Raw genomic sequence first — 19339 nt, forward strand, 5'->3', positions numbered from 1 at the left:
TACACTTGATTATATGGATGACTCCTCTGCTAAACTTGAATCAGTTGCTCTGATAAGAGGTGATTTTTATTTATTTAATTATTTTTTGAGTGAGAGTGAGTTTTTGTTGCCTGCTTAAAGCTTCTATGCTCATCCTTCCTGTCTCCGCTCTCCTCTTCAGGGACGTTGCACACGCGAGAACTGCAAATACCTGCACCCACCTCCGCACCTGAAAACCCAGCTGGAAATCAATGGGAGGAACAACCTGATCCAGCAGAAGGCCGCGGCAGCCATGTTGGCTCAGCAGATGCAGTTCATGCTGCCTGGAACACAACTGCAGCCCATAGTGAGCAGCCCATCCTAAACTATGACTCTACAGTAATGCAGTCAACAAAACACCGTGCCGTGTGCAAGATGTGCGCTAAACAGACAACAAGGAGTAGAATAATATTTCACTCTATCAATGCTGGTTATTTCTGTCCTCTTACATACATGAAAGAGGGAATAAAAAGAGCCTTTTTGTTTTTAAAAAGTGTTTGAAAGCCAAAGTTTCTTACTGTACAAGGAAAAATTTGCAGAATCTCAAGTGACATTGAAAGTCTTTTATGTATTCTGCCTGCTCAGCTTTTTTTTCATGCTTGTAGAAGTTGTTTAGGCAGCTGCATTGTTCTTATTCCTGTAAAAAGCAGTGCTGGCAGTCAAGCACTTCAAGCCTCCTATTGAAAGCTCTGCCATAAATTGTCTCTTTCTTGTTCTCTTTCTTTCAGACAACATTCCCAGTGACACCCTCTCTGGCAACGAGTCCCAGCATGGCATTCAGTCCATATCTGAGCCACATGGGCCCAGCGATGGGTTTGATGCCTGAGCTGCTGCCCAGCACTCCCCTGCTCGTCCCCGGGAGTCCTACCGGTCTGGCAGCCATGGGAAATGGCACCTCCGCACAAAAACATGTGCGCACAGACAAGCTGGAGGTATGCAGCCAGCGTGCAGTTGTTGTGTTTCTATGTTTTGTGGAAAAACGCTGAAAGGTGATTGTTGATCGGTGCTCCCACCTGCCCCGCCAGGTTTGCAGAGAATTCCAGCGCGGGAACTGCACGCGAGGTGAGAACGACTGCCGCTACGCTCACCCCCTGGAGGCGGGCATGGTGGACTGCAACGAGAACTCGGTCATTGTCTGCATGGACTATATTAAAGGCCGCTGCAGCCGAGACAAGTGCAAGTACTTCCACCCTCCAGCTCACCTGCAGGCCAGAATCAAGGCTGCACAGCACCAAGCCGGTCAAAACACCCCGTCCTCAGGCTTGGTGAGTCGTCCTCGACACTGTGTCTCTGTACTTTTTAACAAAAATAAGCATTAAAATATTCTCATGTTTTTCAGAAGAAAAACATGCGTGTAAGCCAACTGTAAAGCAAGCCAACCTCTGCCATACAGCTAAATCCATAATTTGTTGGACAGTTTTTGTTTTGTTGCTCTGTTTAATTAATAGCACTGCTGGGTTGAATCAAGATGTAATTGAAGTTTGGACTTTCAGCTTTCATTTCTAGGGGTTTTACAAAAAAATTGCATCAGCTCTTTGAGAATTACAGTTTTCAGCTTTGCCACCTCCATGCTGGCCTCCTGTCTTTTTGTCAGTGCCATCGTCTCCAAACCAAAGATCATATCCGGTCTCACTATCATCTCGTAAACCTCCCTTTTCACTGTTGCTGCCACAAATCACCCTGACACTCATCTCCACCCACTCCACTCTGCCTGCACTCTCTTCTTCACATCTTTTGTTTGCTGCTTGGGATGGTTGACCCCAGGTATTTAAACTCATCCACATTCACTACCTCTGCTCCTGGCAGCTTTATCTATTCCCCCCACAAAATAAAACTTCTAGAACTTTGCAGACTTTTTTGGGCCTTTTTGTTCTTTAGTGTAACCAGTGGTTTGCATTCTCTCAAGTTCATGACTTTGTTAAATGTTGGGAAGCTATTTTTCTTAATCGTGGAAATCGTTCTGTTATCATTTGGTGTTGCTGAACTGGCCACTGTATTCCTTCTTTTTAAGAATGGATCAGGTTGTTGATTTTTCCAGTTTTTTTCTACGTCTCTTTGGGTCTTATATTTAAAATTAAAGTGAAGTTTTTTATGAAGTAACAAGGAAACAGGCCTCACCTGCTGATGACTGGGCTGGATTGGTACCAATCTGTTGTGGTCGAGAGAACTGGGCATAAAAACGTAGCTGTGGATTTACCGGTCTGTCTATGTTCCTGCACTCACCTGTGGTCACCTATGGTCACGAGCTCTGGGTAGGGACTAGACGAATGAGGTCAGAGATACAAGTGTCGGAAATGAGTTTCCTTTTGAAGGATGACTGGGCTCTCCTTTAGAGATAAGATAAAGAGCTGAGTCATTTGAGATGATCTCAGAGTAGAAGTGTTGCTCCTCCACCTCGAAAGGAGTCAGTTGAGGAGGTTTGGGTATCTGACTAGGATGCCTCCTTTTGAATGATTTAATGTCCTACCAGAAGGAGGAGACCGAGGACCCGCTGGAGATATTACATATCTCGGCTGGCTTGGGAAAGACTTAGTGTCCCCCTGGATGAGCTGGAAGTGTTGCCTAGGGTAATGGAAGTCCAGGTTTGTCTGTTTAGACTCCTACCCCCGTGACGTGAACCCAGATAAGCAGTATAAAATGGATGGATGGTATCTGATCTTCAATCACATCTCGATTGTTTGATTTAAAATCGACTGTAGTTGTTTATACAAAACTACAAATTATAGACCCAACTGTATCTGCTGTTTAACAGCATTTCACAAAATAGTTTGTTATTCTATGTTATTCTCTTGATTTGTGTTCCTGAAGCTACAATTTTCAGTTTATCAGGTTCTTGAAGATTATTTGAGTACAACAGTTGCTGCTTCTTCTAAAGCTTCCCTGCCAAAGATTCTTGACAGCATATGTGCTCCACACACAAAACACTTATCACTGAAATTAGTGTCCAAGTTGCAGTAAAAAACAGGACAATTCATGTCACGTCAAGTCCAGGCTGTATTACCAGCAGCAGATTTTCCTTTCCAGTGCTATATTGTTCAATGATACAATGTAAGATCATAATATCCTGCTTCAGATAGGATGATCTGGTCTAAACGGTTTGTTTTTTAGCACATTAACTGCTTCTATCGTATCGTTCACTATTTTGAGTGAAGCTGCCTGTAATGACTAACGCCATCGATGTGAGTAATCTATAGTTACTGAAAGAAGATACAAATCATTAAAGTGAAAGAACTTAGAAAGATCATTTCTAGGTAATTTGGTTTTGGTTTTAGCTTGTAACATTGTTTTAACTTCAGTAAAGAAGGGGATTGCTGCTGTGTTACTTCTGTAGATCAGGTGGGGTCATTCAAACATACTCCTGCTTCAGCCACATCCCACATTAATGGCCTGTGTGTTAAGGTTTTATACCTATATATCCTGGTTATCTTCCATAGCATTTTGATGGTTCAGCACCGGCCCCATTAGAAGATGAAATGATAGAAGCCCCATTTTGCTCTTGGCCTGACCTCTGGGCTGTCCTTACATCACTTCAGTTAATCTTAGATACTGCAGTGCCCTCTTGTGGTGGTAAAAAGCATCCATGTAATCTTAATGGTAAAGTTTATATTCACCCTGAGATGACACCAGATTAATCTACTTTTGTTTTTTTTGTTCCAGGGAGAGTGTTTTCTGTACACCCATCACTACCTGTGTTGAAAGATAACCACTGCTTTCATTCATATCCTTCTCTTCATGGCCAGGGTCTGCCCCCGGGGGCCATGCAGCCGCTACCAAAGAGGCCTGTCTTAGAGAAGAGCAACGGAGCTGCTGCCACCGTCTTCAATCCCAGCATGTTCCACTACCAGCAAGCCCTGGCTAACATGCAGCTCCAGCAACCAGCCTTTATCCCCACTGGTGAGTCTCTGGAAACCTTAGCAACACCAGTAGGAGGTCCCTTGAATTCATACACCCTCAAACCTTGAATCCAAGAAGTGGCCTGTGCACACAAACACAAAGGTGGAGAACTGTAGGACGAAGAAGTTGCTGTGTCTGTTCAGGGCTTCTGTGCTGTGTGACGCTTCTCTTCTGTTCCACTGTCTGTTGTGTTGCTTGATTCGGATTCACTCTTGCTTGGCTTGTGATGAGGCCATAGAGTCAGAGGACACAGCTTAAAGAGACAAACACATTAAAGGCCTAAACCACAAAGCCGGATTAGGTTTTTAGCAAGGTTCAGGTTTAACTTAGAGTTTTGAGTCACAAAGGTGGTTCATTAGTCACTATGGCAGCTAAAGCTGCAAACCTAACCTGCACGTAGGAAACAACCGCCTAGTCACTAACCAATTCTCAGGAAAATGCCATCATCAGTCCTGGAAAAACAGGTGGACCTTAATATCCAGGTAGGAGAAGGTCGTGCTTTAGAGAAATATAGATCCTTAAGAGCAACGTTAATGCTCATTTTTATCTAGCAAGCAGTTTTAAAGCCATTTTATTTATTTTCATTTGTTCTGCAAGGCTTAAAATCATGTCTGATCCTAAAACTGAACACTTAATACTCGTTATTACTGACTGTTCATAAAATCTGCACACCTACTGGTTTCAATTCAGTTTTTTAATTGTTCTGTCCTTGCTCTCAGACGGTTTTACACAGCCGGGGCTGCAGCTCAAAGAATAAGGTTACAAGTGTCTTGTGCAGATTTCTGAATATGTCAGATCCTATTGAGCCTTAATGATTGAGCTTTGATAATGACAAGTCAGTTAACCTAAACATTTTCTATTGTAGCATTTTTTCCAGTCTTTTGTAGCTTTGTCTTCCTTTGTAAAATCAGCTGTTCTGCTGCCATGTTTGTGATTGGTCAGATGCTGCCAACACCACCTCTTTCATGTGAACCGGCTCCAAGATAGATTGAGGACACCCCGGGTTTACTGGTGGAGTTGATAATCACCTTCAGCTTGACTGCTGATTGTTACGTTCTCCAGGAAGTCTGGAGGGAATGCGGGGAAGTAAAAATAAAAGTGTCTGCACCAAGGAAGCAAATTTGGCACTAAAATAAAGGTTTTTAATTACAATTAAACTGAGACGACAAAGCTACTATCACCAACTAAACAGGGAAGCATAGCAAAACCTAGACGTTTGACCAATAGGATAGTACATGTGCACATACACACTTGGCATGCAGTTTTTATTCCTCGATACTTGAATGCCATTTTCTTCACTACAGCATTTAGAGATTTGAGGTGTTTGCACTTTTACTTTACCAGCAGCTTGCATCAGTGTGTTTTTGTGCGCCGGTACACATTGTGCACTAACTCCATGCTGCTTGCTTGTGCTACCTGCTCTAACCTGAACCTGTGGGCACACCTTTGTCTGCTCTCTCGTCTTAACTTTCGCTGTCATCTGTTTCTTGTTTTATGTACGTGTTTGTACAAAATGTGACCAGCCGTAGGATTGGTGTGTTAATCAGAGGCCTGCACGACCATACAGGTGACCATGTTTCGCCCAGTTAACTATAAATTGTGTAGTTCGTACATGTGCAGTAGAATTGATTAGCAGGGATTCAAGTTCATGCTTCTTGTGTTTTATGTGAAACGGTTTTCCTTTAGGGGAATGAAATTTCAAAAGCAGACAGACCTAAACCTGGAAGTGTTACATGGACGATGACTTTCTATTTGCAGCATAGTTCATGGACTATGCGTTATTTAATCAAAACCAAACTACTGGATGACCTGACAATGAGAACCGACTATTCTCCGTTGCTGAAGTCGAACACTGATTTTCTCCATCCAGTTTAACAAACAAGTCTTAAGTGCAAGTGTTTAATCATTTAAGCATTTGGATTTACATGAACTGTGCCAGCTCCGGTAGCTCAGACTGCTGGGAAAGCAGGGAGTGGAAAAAAACCTCATCAGCTTCCTGTCAGTGTCTGTACTCACAGATTAAGGGACCTCCTTTTTTTGCTCACCACACAAGGACCCCACCTGCACCACCCTCCTTAGAGCTTCCAGAAGCTCACTTCAGGGCTGAAGTGAAGTGCCAGCTGGTTTAGAGGAAGGTTTTACAGATTTTCTTTTAAATGCACGAAACAAATGTTCACTAAACTGATGTCAGAAATATCAGAATATTGTAGTTTAACCATGGAGGATTAGACTATGTCTGAGGTCAATGCTGTTCAGGATTACATAACCGTGGAACAGCAGCAGACTGATGCAGGGTTTCTATTCAGATAGTTTAGGGATACCAACAGTGATGAGAAGCACAGATACACGATTCACTCGGTCAGTCCATCTGAACTAAAAATCTGGTAGATTAGAATCACAAAAAGTTGCAGAAGATGTTTAGTCATGCATACGTCTGCGTGTGTGTGTTTCCTAACTTCAGTTCCACCTTTATTACATTTCCCAGTGCTACATACTGATATTAGGACGTAAATTTAATACATTTGGAGAATAATTTTGACATAAAAGAAAAAAAGAAGCAAAATATTTTCATGTGTCTTTGCTGTTATAAATTGCAGTAAAATACTTTTTCAGGATGGTCCGAGTCCCTCTCTGGTTTTGTTTTTGGGGATTTCTTTTGCTGAATTTTGTCCACTTTAGTTTCCAGCCTAAAGCAGACTGCATTTCTATAACAGTGGGAAACTTTGTTTGTGCTTTTGCTTACCTCACTTGAAAATATAAAAAAAAAAATTAAGCAGAAGAGGTAGTCTCACTTTAGTGCAATATATGGGTCAATACATGGGTATGGTTGCATGAAAAATTAATCAGAGCCTTCCACACGATCCCCTCAGAATGAGCTGGGGGTTTTTTCTTTACATGCAGTAAAGATATCGAGATTTTGGTTTGGATATCAGATCGATTTGATGCCCTTTTTAACAATCCTTAAATGTCCTAAAAATGTTGTAGTGCCAAGCTCAGGGAAGCATGGGGAAATGGAATGAATTAAAAAGGGTCATATTTCAACCTGCACAGCATAGATCTTTAATGGCTTTAAAAAACAAGAATTTGTTGCACAAGTTTGAATTTATTGGGGATTTGCTCTAATCCACACAGGTAAACAGACACTCTCAGTTATATACACATAACAAACCCGCTGATATTTTGGTTAAATATTCCTTAACAGATTCCACCTCAACCAAATGCTTTTAGCAGTCATCAACAAGCAGGTGTAGCTCTGTGTTGGGCAATCCAGTGAGTGAGCAAAGAGAAGCTACCAGCCCAAAATGACCACAATCATGAGTGTATGAAAACTTCTGACTACTACATTTCTCACAATGCAACCAAAAAAACATAATTTCATTATATCCTTCCTACTTGCTAAATGTACAAATAGAACATAAAAGCAATAACAGTGTTTGGTGTCCCTACTCTTCATGTATGACGACATTAATCCCAGTGTATACATCCTCACAGTCCTCAGTCGAGCTATAATTAAGAAGCTGGGGTGAAAACACCAGTTTGAGTGTCACAGTGCCGATCTATTGTATAATGAATCCACAAGTGGATGTTGTCACTGTCCTGCATCCTGCCATAGATTACAGAAGTGCACATCCTGTCCAGGGTGACAGGTCAAGGAAAACACAACAATCAAGTAACTGATCATGCCGGAGACAATACAAAGTCAATATAAAAAAAACCCTTTTAAAGTTACATTGATAAAAGTGCAATTAAAAGCAACATATTAGATTAAATGTGACAAATTCAGTTCTTGTTTATGCTGAAAAGCTTCAGCTCAAGGTATGAATCAACTATATGTTTCTGTGGAGCAGTGAGACGATGACCTTATCGCCTCTGGGTGTGAGAGATGCTTTCTAATGTTGCTGCAGAGCCACAGCTGTGCTGTGTATGATGATGGACAATAGCACAGTGCATGTTTTGTGTACATATTTCAGGCTTATGTTCATATATGTGAGTTTGGTTGGTCTGACACACACCAATTGAGAATCTTAATAGTATTATACATCTTAGACAAGATGTGTGCTGTTTTCAGACTTGTTGGTCTTTGCAAGTAGTCAACTAAACTTTGATTTGTTCCAGTGCCTTTTGTTTAGTTAGTAATAATAATAATAATAATAAAAAGCGACTCAAATGAGGATAAAAATGGACCAGTACTTTCAGTCTTTAGCACCTTCAGCTCAGGACTTCAGAGCAACGATAAAATATGATTGCCATTAAATCACTAAATTCTCAGGATTTCTCTTCCATTGTAATCGAAAGGAATAAAAGTATTTCTTATGGATCATTTGCTCTTTCCATACACATGCTCCGTCCATTCAATACAATTATCAGATACTCCAGTCTGATTAGATTGTATGACTGTGTATTGCTTTGTTTGTTTAACTGCCATTTTGTTGGTGAGCAATTAATTTTTTTTTATTTTGTATCCTGTCAGCTATTTAAATATGTATTTTTTTCTCCTTTTATCTCTGATTTTGTTTGCATGTGTCCTGGTACTTGTTCAAATTCATCCTGGCAATATCACTTGACTTGTGCCATGACTTTTGATCCTACACATTTTGCCATGGTAACCATATCATTCCTGTTCCCCCTCCCTTCCCCTCCCCTCCCCTTCCCTCCTCCCCGCCCATATCCTCGTCCTCTGTCTTTCGTCTGACTCGCCCGAATAAAAGTTCCCATGATGCACGGTGCCACCACCTCCACTGTTTCGTCGGCCTCGACCCCAGTCACCAATGTTCCTTTCGCTGAATCTGCCGCCTCGAATCAGGTTTGCTCTTTCATTTCAGTCCTCTTTTGATTTTAGCTCTGTAGGATCTCAGTCCTTTTCACTGTCTGCCCGTAGTGTCACGTGTTATCTTCACATTTCATCTCTCCTCACGTTTCTGTTTCTTATGATGCGAGCAAATGAAAACAACTCGTTTTGAGAGGAATCTTGAAATTGACAACTGTTTTCATCTGAGTGTCTTTGTTTGGTGTTGAATCACATCATGTCTGTCTCAGTCGTTACTGTGTGCAGTATGTGGCCTGGCATTAAAGCATGCCAGCTCTCATCTCTGTTAAAAAATATATATCATATAAAAATAAATGTTTGCAGCCAAACAGTTACTTAATTTGCTTGGATACAACCTACCAGTCAAATGATTTAGGGCACCCTCATTATTTACATTTCTAATAAACTTGAATGGTACGAAGGTCAGCAGGTCACCAGCAAAGGAAAAAGGAAAAGAAAAATGTGTAAATTTATTAAAAAATAAGTCTAAGTTTAAGAAAACTGGTTGAACTACAGCTTTCCTGCAGCTCTGGAAGTTAATAAATTCACCCGTAAGTGTCCCAACTTTTCTCAAATACTAGAAACCCTTGGTCTGTACAGGAACAATCTACACCCTCTGATGCACCGTTGGCCCTGAAAATCCTGAACTGTGAAAAATGGCCAGAAATGTTTTATTCTTTTTGAAACTGGAGCGTTTATTGAACCTTCTGACAAATTAAAAAAGAAAATAAATATCAATTTGCTATATGTGGTATGTTTTATTGCTTAAAACATTTTGTTTTTGAGAGAGAATAAAACAACACTGACGATGCAGACATTTCAAAAACTCACAAAAACTTGTGTATCAAATATAATACAGAGTTGAAGCAATCTGGGTCTGCAGTTTATCCCACAGCAGCACAAAGACCTGAAATTTCTGAAGAAACAAACTGGACAGAGAGTTTAACTTCGATTAACCAGACAGGTCAACCCGCAAGTGCATTGATGTGTGCGCCACTGTGGAAAGACCGGTACAACACAGACGTTACAAGAGATATGTGACAAAAAAAAATCCACAACACAAAAAGATGAAAAATGCTTGTTAAACCTTAATTTTGGCACAAAATTTTAAGCAGTTTTTTTTATCAAATTTGCCTCTTCATTCTTTATGTGTGTTTTCTTTTATGTCCCAGTGATCACTGAAATTAAAGCCCAGAGCCCACCTAACAAGTGAAGGAGTCCCGGTTTGATCCCAGGAGGAGATCCAGATCCCTTTGGGGCTGCATCAGGAAGGGGATCCAGAGTAGAAAATCTGCCAAATTAAAGCTACCTGCTGTGGTGACCTCTCGTGAATAAGGAAACAACTGAAAGTGGCCACAGTGCTTCACAAATTTGTTAGACCACCTGACAAAACACCAAAAAAAAGCACAAATATTTTAGAAATCTGTCAAAAACTTGCTTAAAACTAAAAATTATGTTTTTATTTATTTGGCAAACAACAAACTGAATTCACGTTTTTATTCCCGAATTTGAGCCAGCACACTTAATCAAGCGTTAGATAGCATTCAACCACCAAAACTAGTAAATAGCTGTAATTTACCATCTCGATCAAAAAACAATAATGTGCTTTACTAATTCTTTCTGTTTTTTTGTAAAGCAGTAAATTTGATATTTTAGCAATAAAAACATCACTTTGATTTAAGAGCTTGCACAAACTGAAGGATTAACCATTACCATTATTTACTCAGAGTGCACTGAGATATTACACAATGTAATTTCCCTTAATATGTATAAAAATGAGAGCACTCTAAAATCCTTTGACTGGTGGTGTTTGCTGCTTTTTGTTGTTTACTTACAGCTAAAACAGAAGTCCGTTTGCTTTGATTTTTACGAAACATGATGGGGATTTTTAATTTCAAAACCAGCAGGAAAAAATGTTTCACATTTAAGATGAAATCACATGTGGCTCGACTCTACTATGCAGCTTTAATGGAATTTACCTGAAATGAACTAAATTTGCATTCTTTCGGTTTACCAGCATCATACCAGTCCATGATTTTGAACTAACCTGCTGCTACTATGGATGAGTGCATAACTAGTCGACTAGGTATCACAGATTTTGTAAACTTTCCTTCCTGAGATGTTACACCCAACCCTCTCTCTTTTTGACGTGAAGATTCAAACAAGCAAAGGTGTAAAGTGAGGTGATAACACACATTCAGCATTAACATCTATAAAACCAACCTCAGTGCTAACTTGACTATTTGCTTTGCCCATAATTTTAAAAGATCATTATAATTAAGCACAGATATCAGTATAAAATAATCTGCTACAGAGGTTTGCCTGCATATGTTTGTGTCTGTAAGAACTCACAGCTCCTCCTCCTCCTCTTCCCCCCCTCTCTCTCTTCCAGTAGACCCCTCGGAGCTTCTGACTTCAGATCCGGTGGAGCTCCAGTGCATTCCCATGGAAACCCATTTCTGCCCCGTCCCCAAACTGCTGGTGGCAGCTCCTGTGGCACTAAACTCAGTAAGCCTTTCCCGAAACCCCAGTTAAAGTCCCATAAACCCCGAGCACTGCAGCAAACATGTGCCTCGCCCACAGTGCACACCGACTGATATCATGTTGTGAACGTAAGAGAGCTGCGATGGTTCATGCAATACAGACCTGGACGTATTACCGTTGCTTTAAAGCAGCCACCCTGATGCATACTGACTTGATCGGGGCGAGCAATAGAGCTCCCTCGTCCTTACAGCCATACATGCCCACACCTTAAAAGTGCAGCACATGTGCACACACATAAACACACACACACACACACACATATATATTCAAGACTAAATGCCCTTTATGGGTCGGAGCCATCACATGAGGCCACCCAACACATTTGACTGTTCCAAAGTAAGAAACTCTGAGAAGTTCATTGTAGAAAATTCAGACGGACCAGCTGCCGGTCTCCAACCATGACGGGCTGTCAAAGTGAAAGAGTGTTTCATATCATGTCACGTTTACGTTTCAAGATGAGTGCAAATGTGACGTTTGTGTTGTACGACGTGTACCGCTCAGTCTGTCATCATGGTCTCATTTTGCCCGGTGATACGTCAGTAAGGGGTTGTTGTTCATTTGTTTGTGCCTTTGATTTTTTCTGCTCAGCTGCAGAGGAGACTTAGTGTCCCAAAAATAATTCAAAGAAGAATTAGTTACGTAAATAGAGTGTATTAGCCTGTAGCTGCTATTGGGATAAAGTCTACTGGTTACAGCAAATGCCTCTTAAAATGTATATTAGAGTTTCCTAAATGCAATGAATGATTCGCCCCCCCTGTTTTATTGAAAAATGTAGACTGGGTGAAAGTAACTTAGTATGTAATTACTTCTTATAAAGAAGATGGGATGAGGGATATCTTTAGGATGTGTTAAATAAACTGCCTTAAAGCAGCTGAGGTTATGTTCTCTATGTAAGGGCCCCTCTCTGTATAGTACTCTCCAGTAATAGACCAGACAGCTCCAATCATCAAAACTGATAAACCTGAGCTGTGAAGTTTCTTGAATCGTGATTTCCGATCAGTGATTGTGTTTCTTTTGTGATGGGTAACTGTGTAACGACTAAAAAAGGAAAGGTTCATCCTGTTTCCTCTGTGATTTGAAACCTGAACACTCTTTGAAACCGATTCTGTGTGTGTTCAGCTCGCCTGTAAATGCCACTTAAACTTTTACACCTGATGTCAGTTATTGCACAAGATGGAAGCGAGATCGGTTTCCTTTTGTTGTGCCTAAAGTCTGCGGTATATGCAAGGAACTGCCCGTTTAATGCAATATCTGGATAAATCCTCCAAATAAATGTTTCCCTCTCTAATGCAGAGATGTATTTCAAAAGGCTGTTTGTTTAATGTGGCTTTTGGACTAAATAAGTGGCACAAGATTTTTATGTTTTATGGTTCTGCAGGGAGAAAGCTTCGAACTTGAAAATGTCCTGTCTGACTTTAAAATGTCGTGTCTTTCTACTGCTGTCTTGTTTGTCAAAAATGACGAGACTCTAAATATTCTTATAACCAGAATCAAGTTGTAGAAAAGGATGAACAATTCTCATGCTTGATGTCTGATGGTGAAAAAAAAATTGGGGGGGACTTTCAAGTGTGTAAGGAATTGCTTTGTAGGTGTATACAAAAAAATGAACTTAACAGCTTTGGAAACTGGGCTGAAATCACTTATATCCAAATTCAAATGTGCCTCTTTCAAGTCTCCTCAAACAAAACTGTCAGTACACTGTAAGACCAGACCAGTGCTCAAAGACAGATGTGTTATTTGGTACATTATTATAATATGAAATCACATTTGTATCAGTTTCTTCTCTGAGACAGCTGTGCTGTCTTACTGTCAATGTAAGGAAATAAATCAGAGAGTTGTGTGCATACATACGTGTGTCAGAAAAGACGATGGATCACATATTTGGTTAGATGTAAATGCTGCAGATATTACACATCTCCCATTGAACATTATTCATTTTAAATAATGTTAATGTGTCGTGAATGTATCTAATGCAAAAACTTTACACATGCCCTTCTAAAAGACAGGCATGCTGAAATGTAATGGTTCACTCTATATAGACTATTTCAGAGGTCACATACTGTAGGTACCATGATGAAACTGTGTTAAGACATATTAAAGTATGTGTATTGTTATATAGATTTATATTTAATGTTAATGGGTGGTGTGACTACTTTTAGAAATATCTTTCACTGTCAGAAAAGGTAGAGCAGACTGCTGTACTCTTTGAAGTACAAATGTACACAATTCAGGTACATTTCAGTACCATTTATTGCTAGTCAGTTTTTCTACCCCTACCCTCTGTAGTATCCAAAGCACTATAAACAAAGCATATTCTCATTAGGCAGAAAGTCAGCATGCTACCTTTTTTCTCACATGTATTTCCCTTGTCCCAGTACTGCAGCCCTGATTCTGTTAACTTTTGGTGTAGAAAGGCTTTGTGGAGACATAACTGTGCAGAAAACCCACCCAGCCAGAGCTGCAAGTTCAGCACCAGGTATAATCCTGGGATTAACCCTCATTTTGGGCGTGTAAAAGCTTTTCCCTCCTGACCACCTAAATGCCCCAAATGGCGTATTTGTGGCAGTTTAAGAAAAAGTACACATATCTGCTTACTTTTTTTTAAAGACAGAAGATCTGAGCTGCTCTTATGTTTCTGTGCTAATACTAAGCTGGAAAGAGCTGCTAGTTAACACAGAGAAAAGGCCAGCACACCTTAATAAACAGTTGTGCAAAAACAACCGCATTACACATCGTGACTGCTTGTGAACAGTGAGGTTGCCAGGCAACCAGCAATATAACCCAGATGGATTGTAAACTGTCCATGAAGAAATAATTACAGGAGGAAAACATCTATAAAACTACAGAGTGCCCTCTTTATATCCATTTTAAAGATTAAATGTGCAGTCTTGCATGGAAGGTGTTTACACCTTTTAGATAACTAAAAGTTAGCTTTTGGACAAACTGTGTAATGTTTGTAATAACTTAAGCCAACTTAAACAAGAATAGAGTGCCCTCTATAAGTGCGTTAACAGATATTATTGGATAATTTGTGCATCTGAAGTTGCTATTAAAGCACAAAAATGAGACAAAACAGTAGGTGGCTTTAGCTCTTATATAGTATATAAGTAAAGTTTATTTATAAAAGCACTTGTCACAGAAATGAAGTTATAAAGTGCTTGGCAAAAAATAGTGTAAAATAAATAAAAACTGTGAAAAATCACAATAAAATATAATAGAAAATGATAGACGTATAAGTAAATGTCATCTGCATAGAAACGATAAGAAACTTCTGAAAAACCCTGAATGATGCCAGCTGGCTCAGGATTGAGCCTCGCATTTATCTGAGCCTTGCAGATAAATAAGAAGAAGGTTAGTCAAATGGAAACCATAGGTCTACTAAGGAAAGTATCATGGTCGACAGTATCAGAGGCTGTGCTGAGGTCAAACAGACCGAGCAGAGAACAAATCCACAGATCCTCTACATCAGAAGCCATATGAAAGCATGTTGACTGAACAGCGAAAAGGTAGCCTAAAGTAAACGCTACTGAACTGGTCTACAAATATCAAGATGCATAACTATCTATTTCTGTGCTGTTTGTGTATTAAATAGCACATAATAAAAGCTAAAGCCAGTCTGTATTTTATCTCATGCAATGCTTTCATCCTAAAATGCTAAAACTGAGGTTTAAAATATCTATTTCAGTTTACATACTTTTAGAGGACACCTTATTTGTAATAACCTAATACCTGTTAATTTATCTGTGTAGCTCCACTTTGTATGGAAACAGGCTAGTGCCCCATACAGCTGATTTAAGCTTCATATTTACTATACAGACATAAGAGTGATATAAAATCTTGTGAATAAGTGTATCTCCCAAAATAGTTGAATAAAGTATTTTTTAAAGTATAGCTGACTTTTTATCTGCATGGTGGATCAAACAGTATGTAGGCTCATAGCTGTCTCTATGAACCTGATGATCAGAATGTCCAGACAGGTCCCTTTTTCTAAAGACTAGCTTCGTCCAGCCAATCCCCTCCTTAAGTGACCCTACCCCTATCATCAGTATGCCTTCACTGTCCAGCTGGAAAAACAGAATACTTGATTAATAAACTGTGCCTCTCGAGGGCATTTGAGGTTTTTAAATACATTTAAATGTATCTATTAAGGCTCAAGAGTGTATTAATTTGAGGATTGCGGAGCACCATGAGAAAAAAAAAATACAAACAATGTTTTTACCTCTTAATTTTGTTCCCTCATTCATTCTCTTGTACTTGATTACCTTTGGGCCTGGTTGTAATTTTTTTTCCCCACACGGTCCTGAATCATAACTGTTCAACGTGTGCAGAGCTCTGATCTTCGCTGTCCTGTGATCAGATCCTTCAGCATGTGGACACAGTTAACTCAGTCCTGAGAATACAAACAAAGGGCCTTAATCCTCGATCATATGTCACAGCTGTGTATGAAAATGTAATAAATGTAAGATTTTTTTTTCTGAAAAAAAAAAAAAACGCGGCATGAAAATAATAATAACAATAATGACAACAAAAAAATCATTTATATGTAGTTAATAGTTTGTGTAGACCAATATGAAAAACATTATGATATGAAAATCGTTTGTACACAATGATGGAGTCATTGTTAATGGTAATAGTTGCTGTTGCTATGGCAACAAAATGACAACATGGCTACCTTTTTATTATCCTAATAGTGATTTTTTTTCCACAATAATTGAGATGACATACAGCACTAACCTATCCGAAAAGGGAATGTCTAATTATTAGTTTGTCTTGTTGCAACGTGATTGAAAAAACTTTAATCCTTGTAATATCCAAAGGTCCTTAGGGGAGGTCAGCCATTTATTTTGTTTTGTTTATTTGACGTTCATTTTATATTTAGGTTTTTTCTTCTTGTACATGGTGTTTTTGAGAAATAGGAATGAACTCTGGCTTTTAGAGCAAACATCTGTCAGGGAGGTAAAGAGACCCTTGGACTAACTGGAAGATCTTTTTTTCTGTGGAGGCGAGCGGTTTTTGCCGTTTGCCTCCTACAGACCGAGAGATCTGGCTCAGGTTTTGGCCAAGAAGGTGGTCTCGAGGTCTCTTACTGCCCAGCTGTGCTGGGTGATGTCGATCCTCACTGAGGTGTATACGAATGTGTGATGTTCACCTTGTTTGCACTTATGTACATAACTATGTCAGAATACTCAAAATTTATTTTGAATAAATACAGATAAAAGAGTCAATTAAAAAAAATCTAATCAATATATTGTTAACGATATGTCTATTGTTTTCTTACATCTGCCCTTTTGTTTGTTGCTAGAGCCCTGTTCTTTGCTAAGCATGGCACTGCCTAGCTGTAAACTACAAATGATTTGCTTTATAAAGCTATTTTTTTTTCAGTTCACTTCAGTTGATTGATCCTCTGTGGTTTAATAATATGCGACCCTGACATCAAACAGGAGAGGTGGATCATATGTAAGAACCTAATCTGAGCAGATGACATGCAGACACATTCCTCTCTCCAGTAAAGCACCGAAATAAAGCACAGAGTAGCTCCATCTGCAGGCTGGAAAAAAACAAAATAGGAGCCGATATTAAATCTGACCACAGAGGAACAGAGATTTAAATTCTCCTTCATCTCTGTCATTTTGTAATTTTTTTAAACTCTCCTGTTTCTTGTCATTAACCAAAACAACAATAAATCTGAATTCTCCTCAGGATTTTAGACTAAATTGCAAACAAACGGCTTTTCCAATATTTTCCTCTCCCAGCAGCAGCAGCATCCTCACATGACTCTGGTTCTGCTGATTTGAACATGTGATCCTCTTTATTTGCCCCCAAAGCCAGCGATTTTGTTGCCATGGCACTTCTCCTAGTGTTGAACTGACTGAGTCATCCTGGAGAATCGGTTCACAGCCCTCTGACTGTTGAATATTGACTTCAAAGAGTTTGTGAGCAGGGACGGGTCTCTGAACGACGTGTACCCACAACTCACCAAAGCGTCTCTACTGACTCACCAGCTCCCCTCATCATTGCTGTCCCAGTTTAAGTACATGCTGTGGGTTTTAAATCACTGTATTGTTACGATTCATTTTAGTTGTGATTGTGCCTTTAATGTGCAAACTGGACTTTTAGGTTCTACATCTCAATGACTAAAACCGCCACGTGAACTGAGCGTGTGCCAATCATATCAATTTAATTACATCCTCTGTTGAGTCCACAACTTATTTTTTAAATTGGGTACAATCGCCGACTGAACGACACCCCCGTGGAAGATGATGAGGGCCAAAGACTGTTCAGGACTAAGCCATAAAAAACTCTGACACTCTTGGGCAGACTTGAACGTGACTGCTGTTTCTTTGTTTCACTCTGTTTTCTGCTTGTGGTGCTTGTATGTGCTGCTGTGCTACATGCCAATATATTTTGCAGTGTATAGCTAATTATGAGTAAGTTACTGTGCCTATGATGAGTTCTGCAATTTCTGTTTGACCTTAAATAAAACACTTCATTGTGATCCTCTTGTGTGTTTTTTCTTTTTGTCTCTTTCATTGCAGACATACAAATACAGCAAAAGAAGTATACAAACCACAACGTACACCCTGAACATCTGGTAATGCCCCTAAATGTGCATATATGGCCTTAAAGGACCCCTTTATGCAACAACTGTTAATAACTAAGACTACAATAACACACATGCATCTGTATATAAAGTGTTTTGGCACCCAGGAAAGACCTTTTAACCTTTCACAAAAGAGAAATCAGGTCATTGGGATCAAGATGAAAATATTATGGGGTTAAATTTATTCAAGCATAGGGTATAGACACACTGGACAATTTGTTAGGTACACCTTGCCAGTACTGGGAACTGGAAACATTCCTCAGAAATCTTGTAGCCTCAAATCGTGGCCTCAGTTTCCTGTTCTTAGCTGACAATACTGGCACCTGATGTGGACTTCTGCTGCTGCAGCTCATCTGGGTTCACAGATGCTCTTCCTCCTTGGTTGTAACGAATTACTGTTGACCCTTATCAGCTTGACATAGTCTCACCATTCTCCTCTGACCTCAGGTATCAACAAGGCATTTTCCCTCAGAAAACCATGCTCTGTAAACCCGGTGATTTTGTGGGAAAATCCCACTAGATCCACAGTTTCTGAAATACTCAGACCATCCCATTCATGCCATTTTCAAAGTTCCTTAAATCACAATTCTTCCCTATTTTGATGCTCAATTTGAACTCAACATGTCAATACACTGAGTTGCTGCCATGTTATTGGCTGATTAAATATTTGTGTTGATTGAGGAGTTTAAAGGCATACCTAATGATCTGCCCAACAACATATAGTTTAAATGAATAAAATAGTCTATAGCTCAATAAAATTAAATAAAACAGGATCAAACAATTATCTTAATTATCTAAAAAATAAATTAACTCAAATATAATGAGGTAATATGACTATGCATTACAATAAAAAATGCAAAATGGCTTACTAAAGACAGTATGGCAAAAACCAGATGAAATTAAAGTTTCTTAGATAACAGAGTGCAAAGTGTGATGAATGATGCAGTTTTGAAATTAACTGCACTGTAGAGAGTCACTGTCTTCAGTATGCAGAATTAATCTGAATTAGCAGACCACTAACTTAATCTATTGCAGTTAAAAGCACTATAGTAAAGCTATTCAGAGAACTTCACCCAAATATAAATATAAAAACAGGAATCGAAACTGCTCTCAGAGGAAGTGAGGTTGACCAGCTTCCTTATGCTGCTGATGTAAGACTGCAACCTCTGAGTGTGACATCCTCAGTAACACGGAGAAATGGTCAAGATGGACCTGTAGCTGATTCATTTTGTGGCTGTTTCTTTAAACAAATTCTTCCTTCATATAACGGCAACATTGTGATTGCACATTAAACCAGTCTTTGCTCACAACGTCCAGTCTTGGTGTTTTTCACATTGTGAACTAACCCACACTTATGCATCAGTGAAGCTAATCCCCTGGAGGATAGTGTGTAACTGCGGGAAAATAAATGAAACCACTTCATGTGACAACAATCTGCTCATTTAGATAACTTGTGTGAATAAGATAGGTCTGCA

At 39.5% G+C, this 19339-nt stretch overlaps 1 protein-coding gene across 6 annotated transcripts in view; it reads left to right on the forward strand.

Annotated features, from left to right (window-relative positions):
• mbnl3 (muscleblind-like splicing regulator 3) overlaps positions 1 to 17759 on the forward strand; it is a 36208-nt gene extending 18449 nt beyond the window's left edge. For 2 of the 6 annotated variants that reach the window (XM_085431790.1, XM_085431800.1), the window contains exons 4-8: positions 161 to 325; positions 747 to 950; positions 1044 to 1283; positions 3759 to 3912; positions 11112 to 17759. In XM_085431790.1, coding sequence (XP_085287916.1) covers positions 161 to 325; positions 747 to 950; positions 1044 to 1283; positions 3759 to 3912; positions 11112 to 11254 — 906 coding nt within the window. In that variant the 3' untranslated portion in view covers positions 11255 to 17759. Of the gene's footprint in view, positions 1 to 160; positions 326 to 746; positions 951 to 1043; positions 1284 to 3758; positions 3913 to 8621; positions 8717 to 9891 lie in introns of all 6 variants that reach the window. The other 4 variants (XM_085431817.1, XM_085431835.1, XM_085431827.1 and 1 more) reach the window with 4 other exon arrangements.
• Positions 17760 to 19339: the final 1580 nt, after the last annotated feature.

This window comes from Copadichromis virginalis, linkage group LG2, assembly GCF_057382275.1.
Source record: "Copadichromis virginalis isolate Kocher_CV1m ecotype Utaka linkage group LG2, C_Virginalis_male_GT1.1, whole genome shotgun sequence".
Lineage (NCBI taxonomy): Eukaryota > Metazoa > Chordata > Actinopteri > Cichliformes > Cichlidae > Copadichromis > Copadichromis virginalis.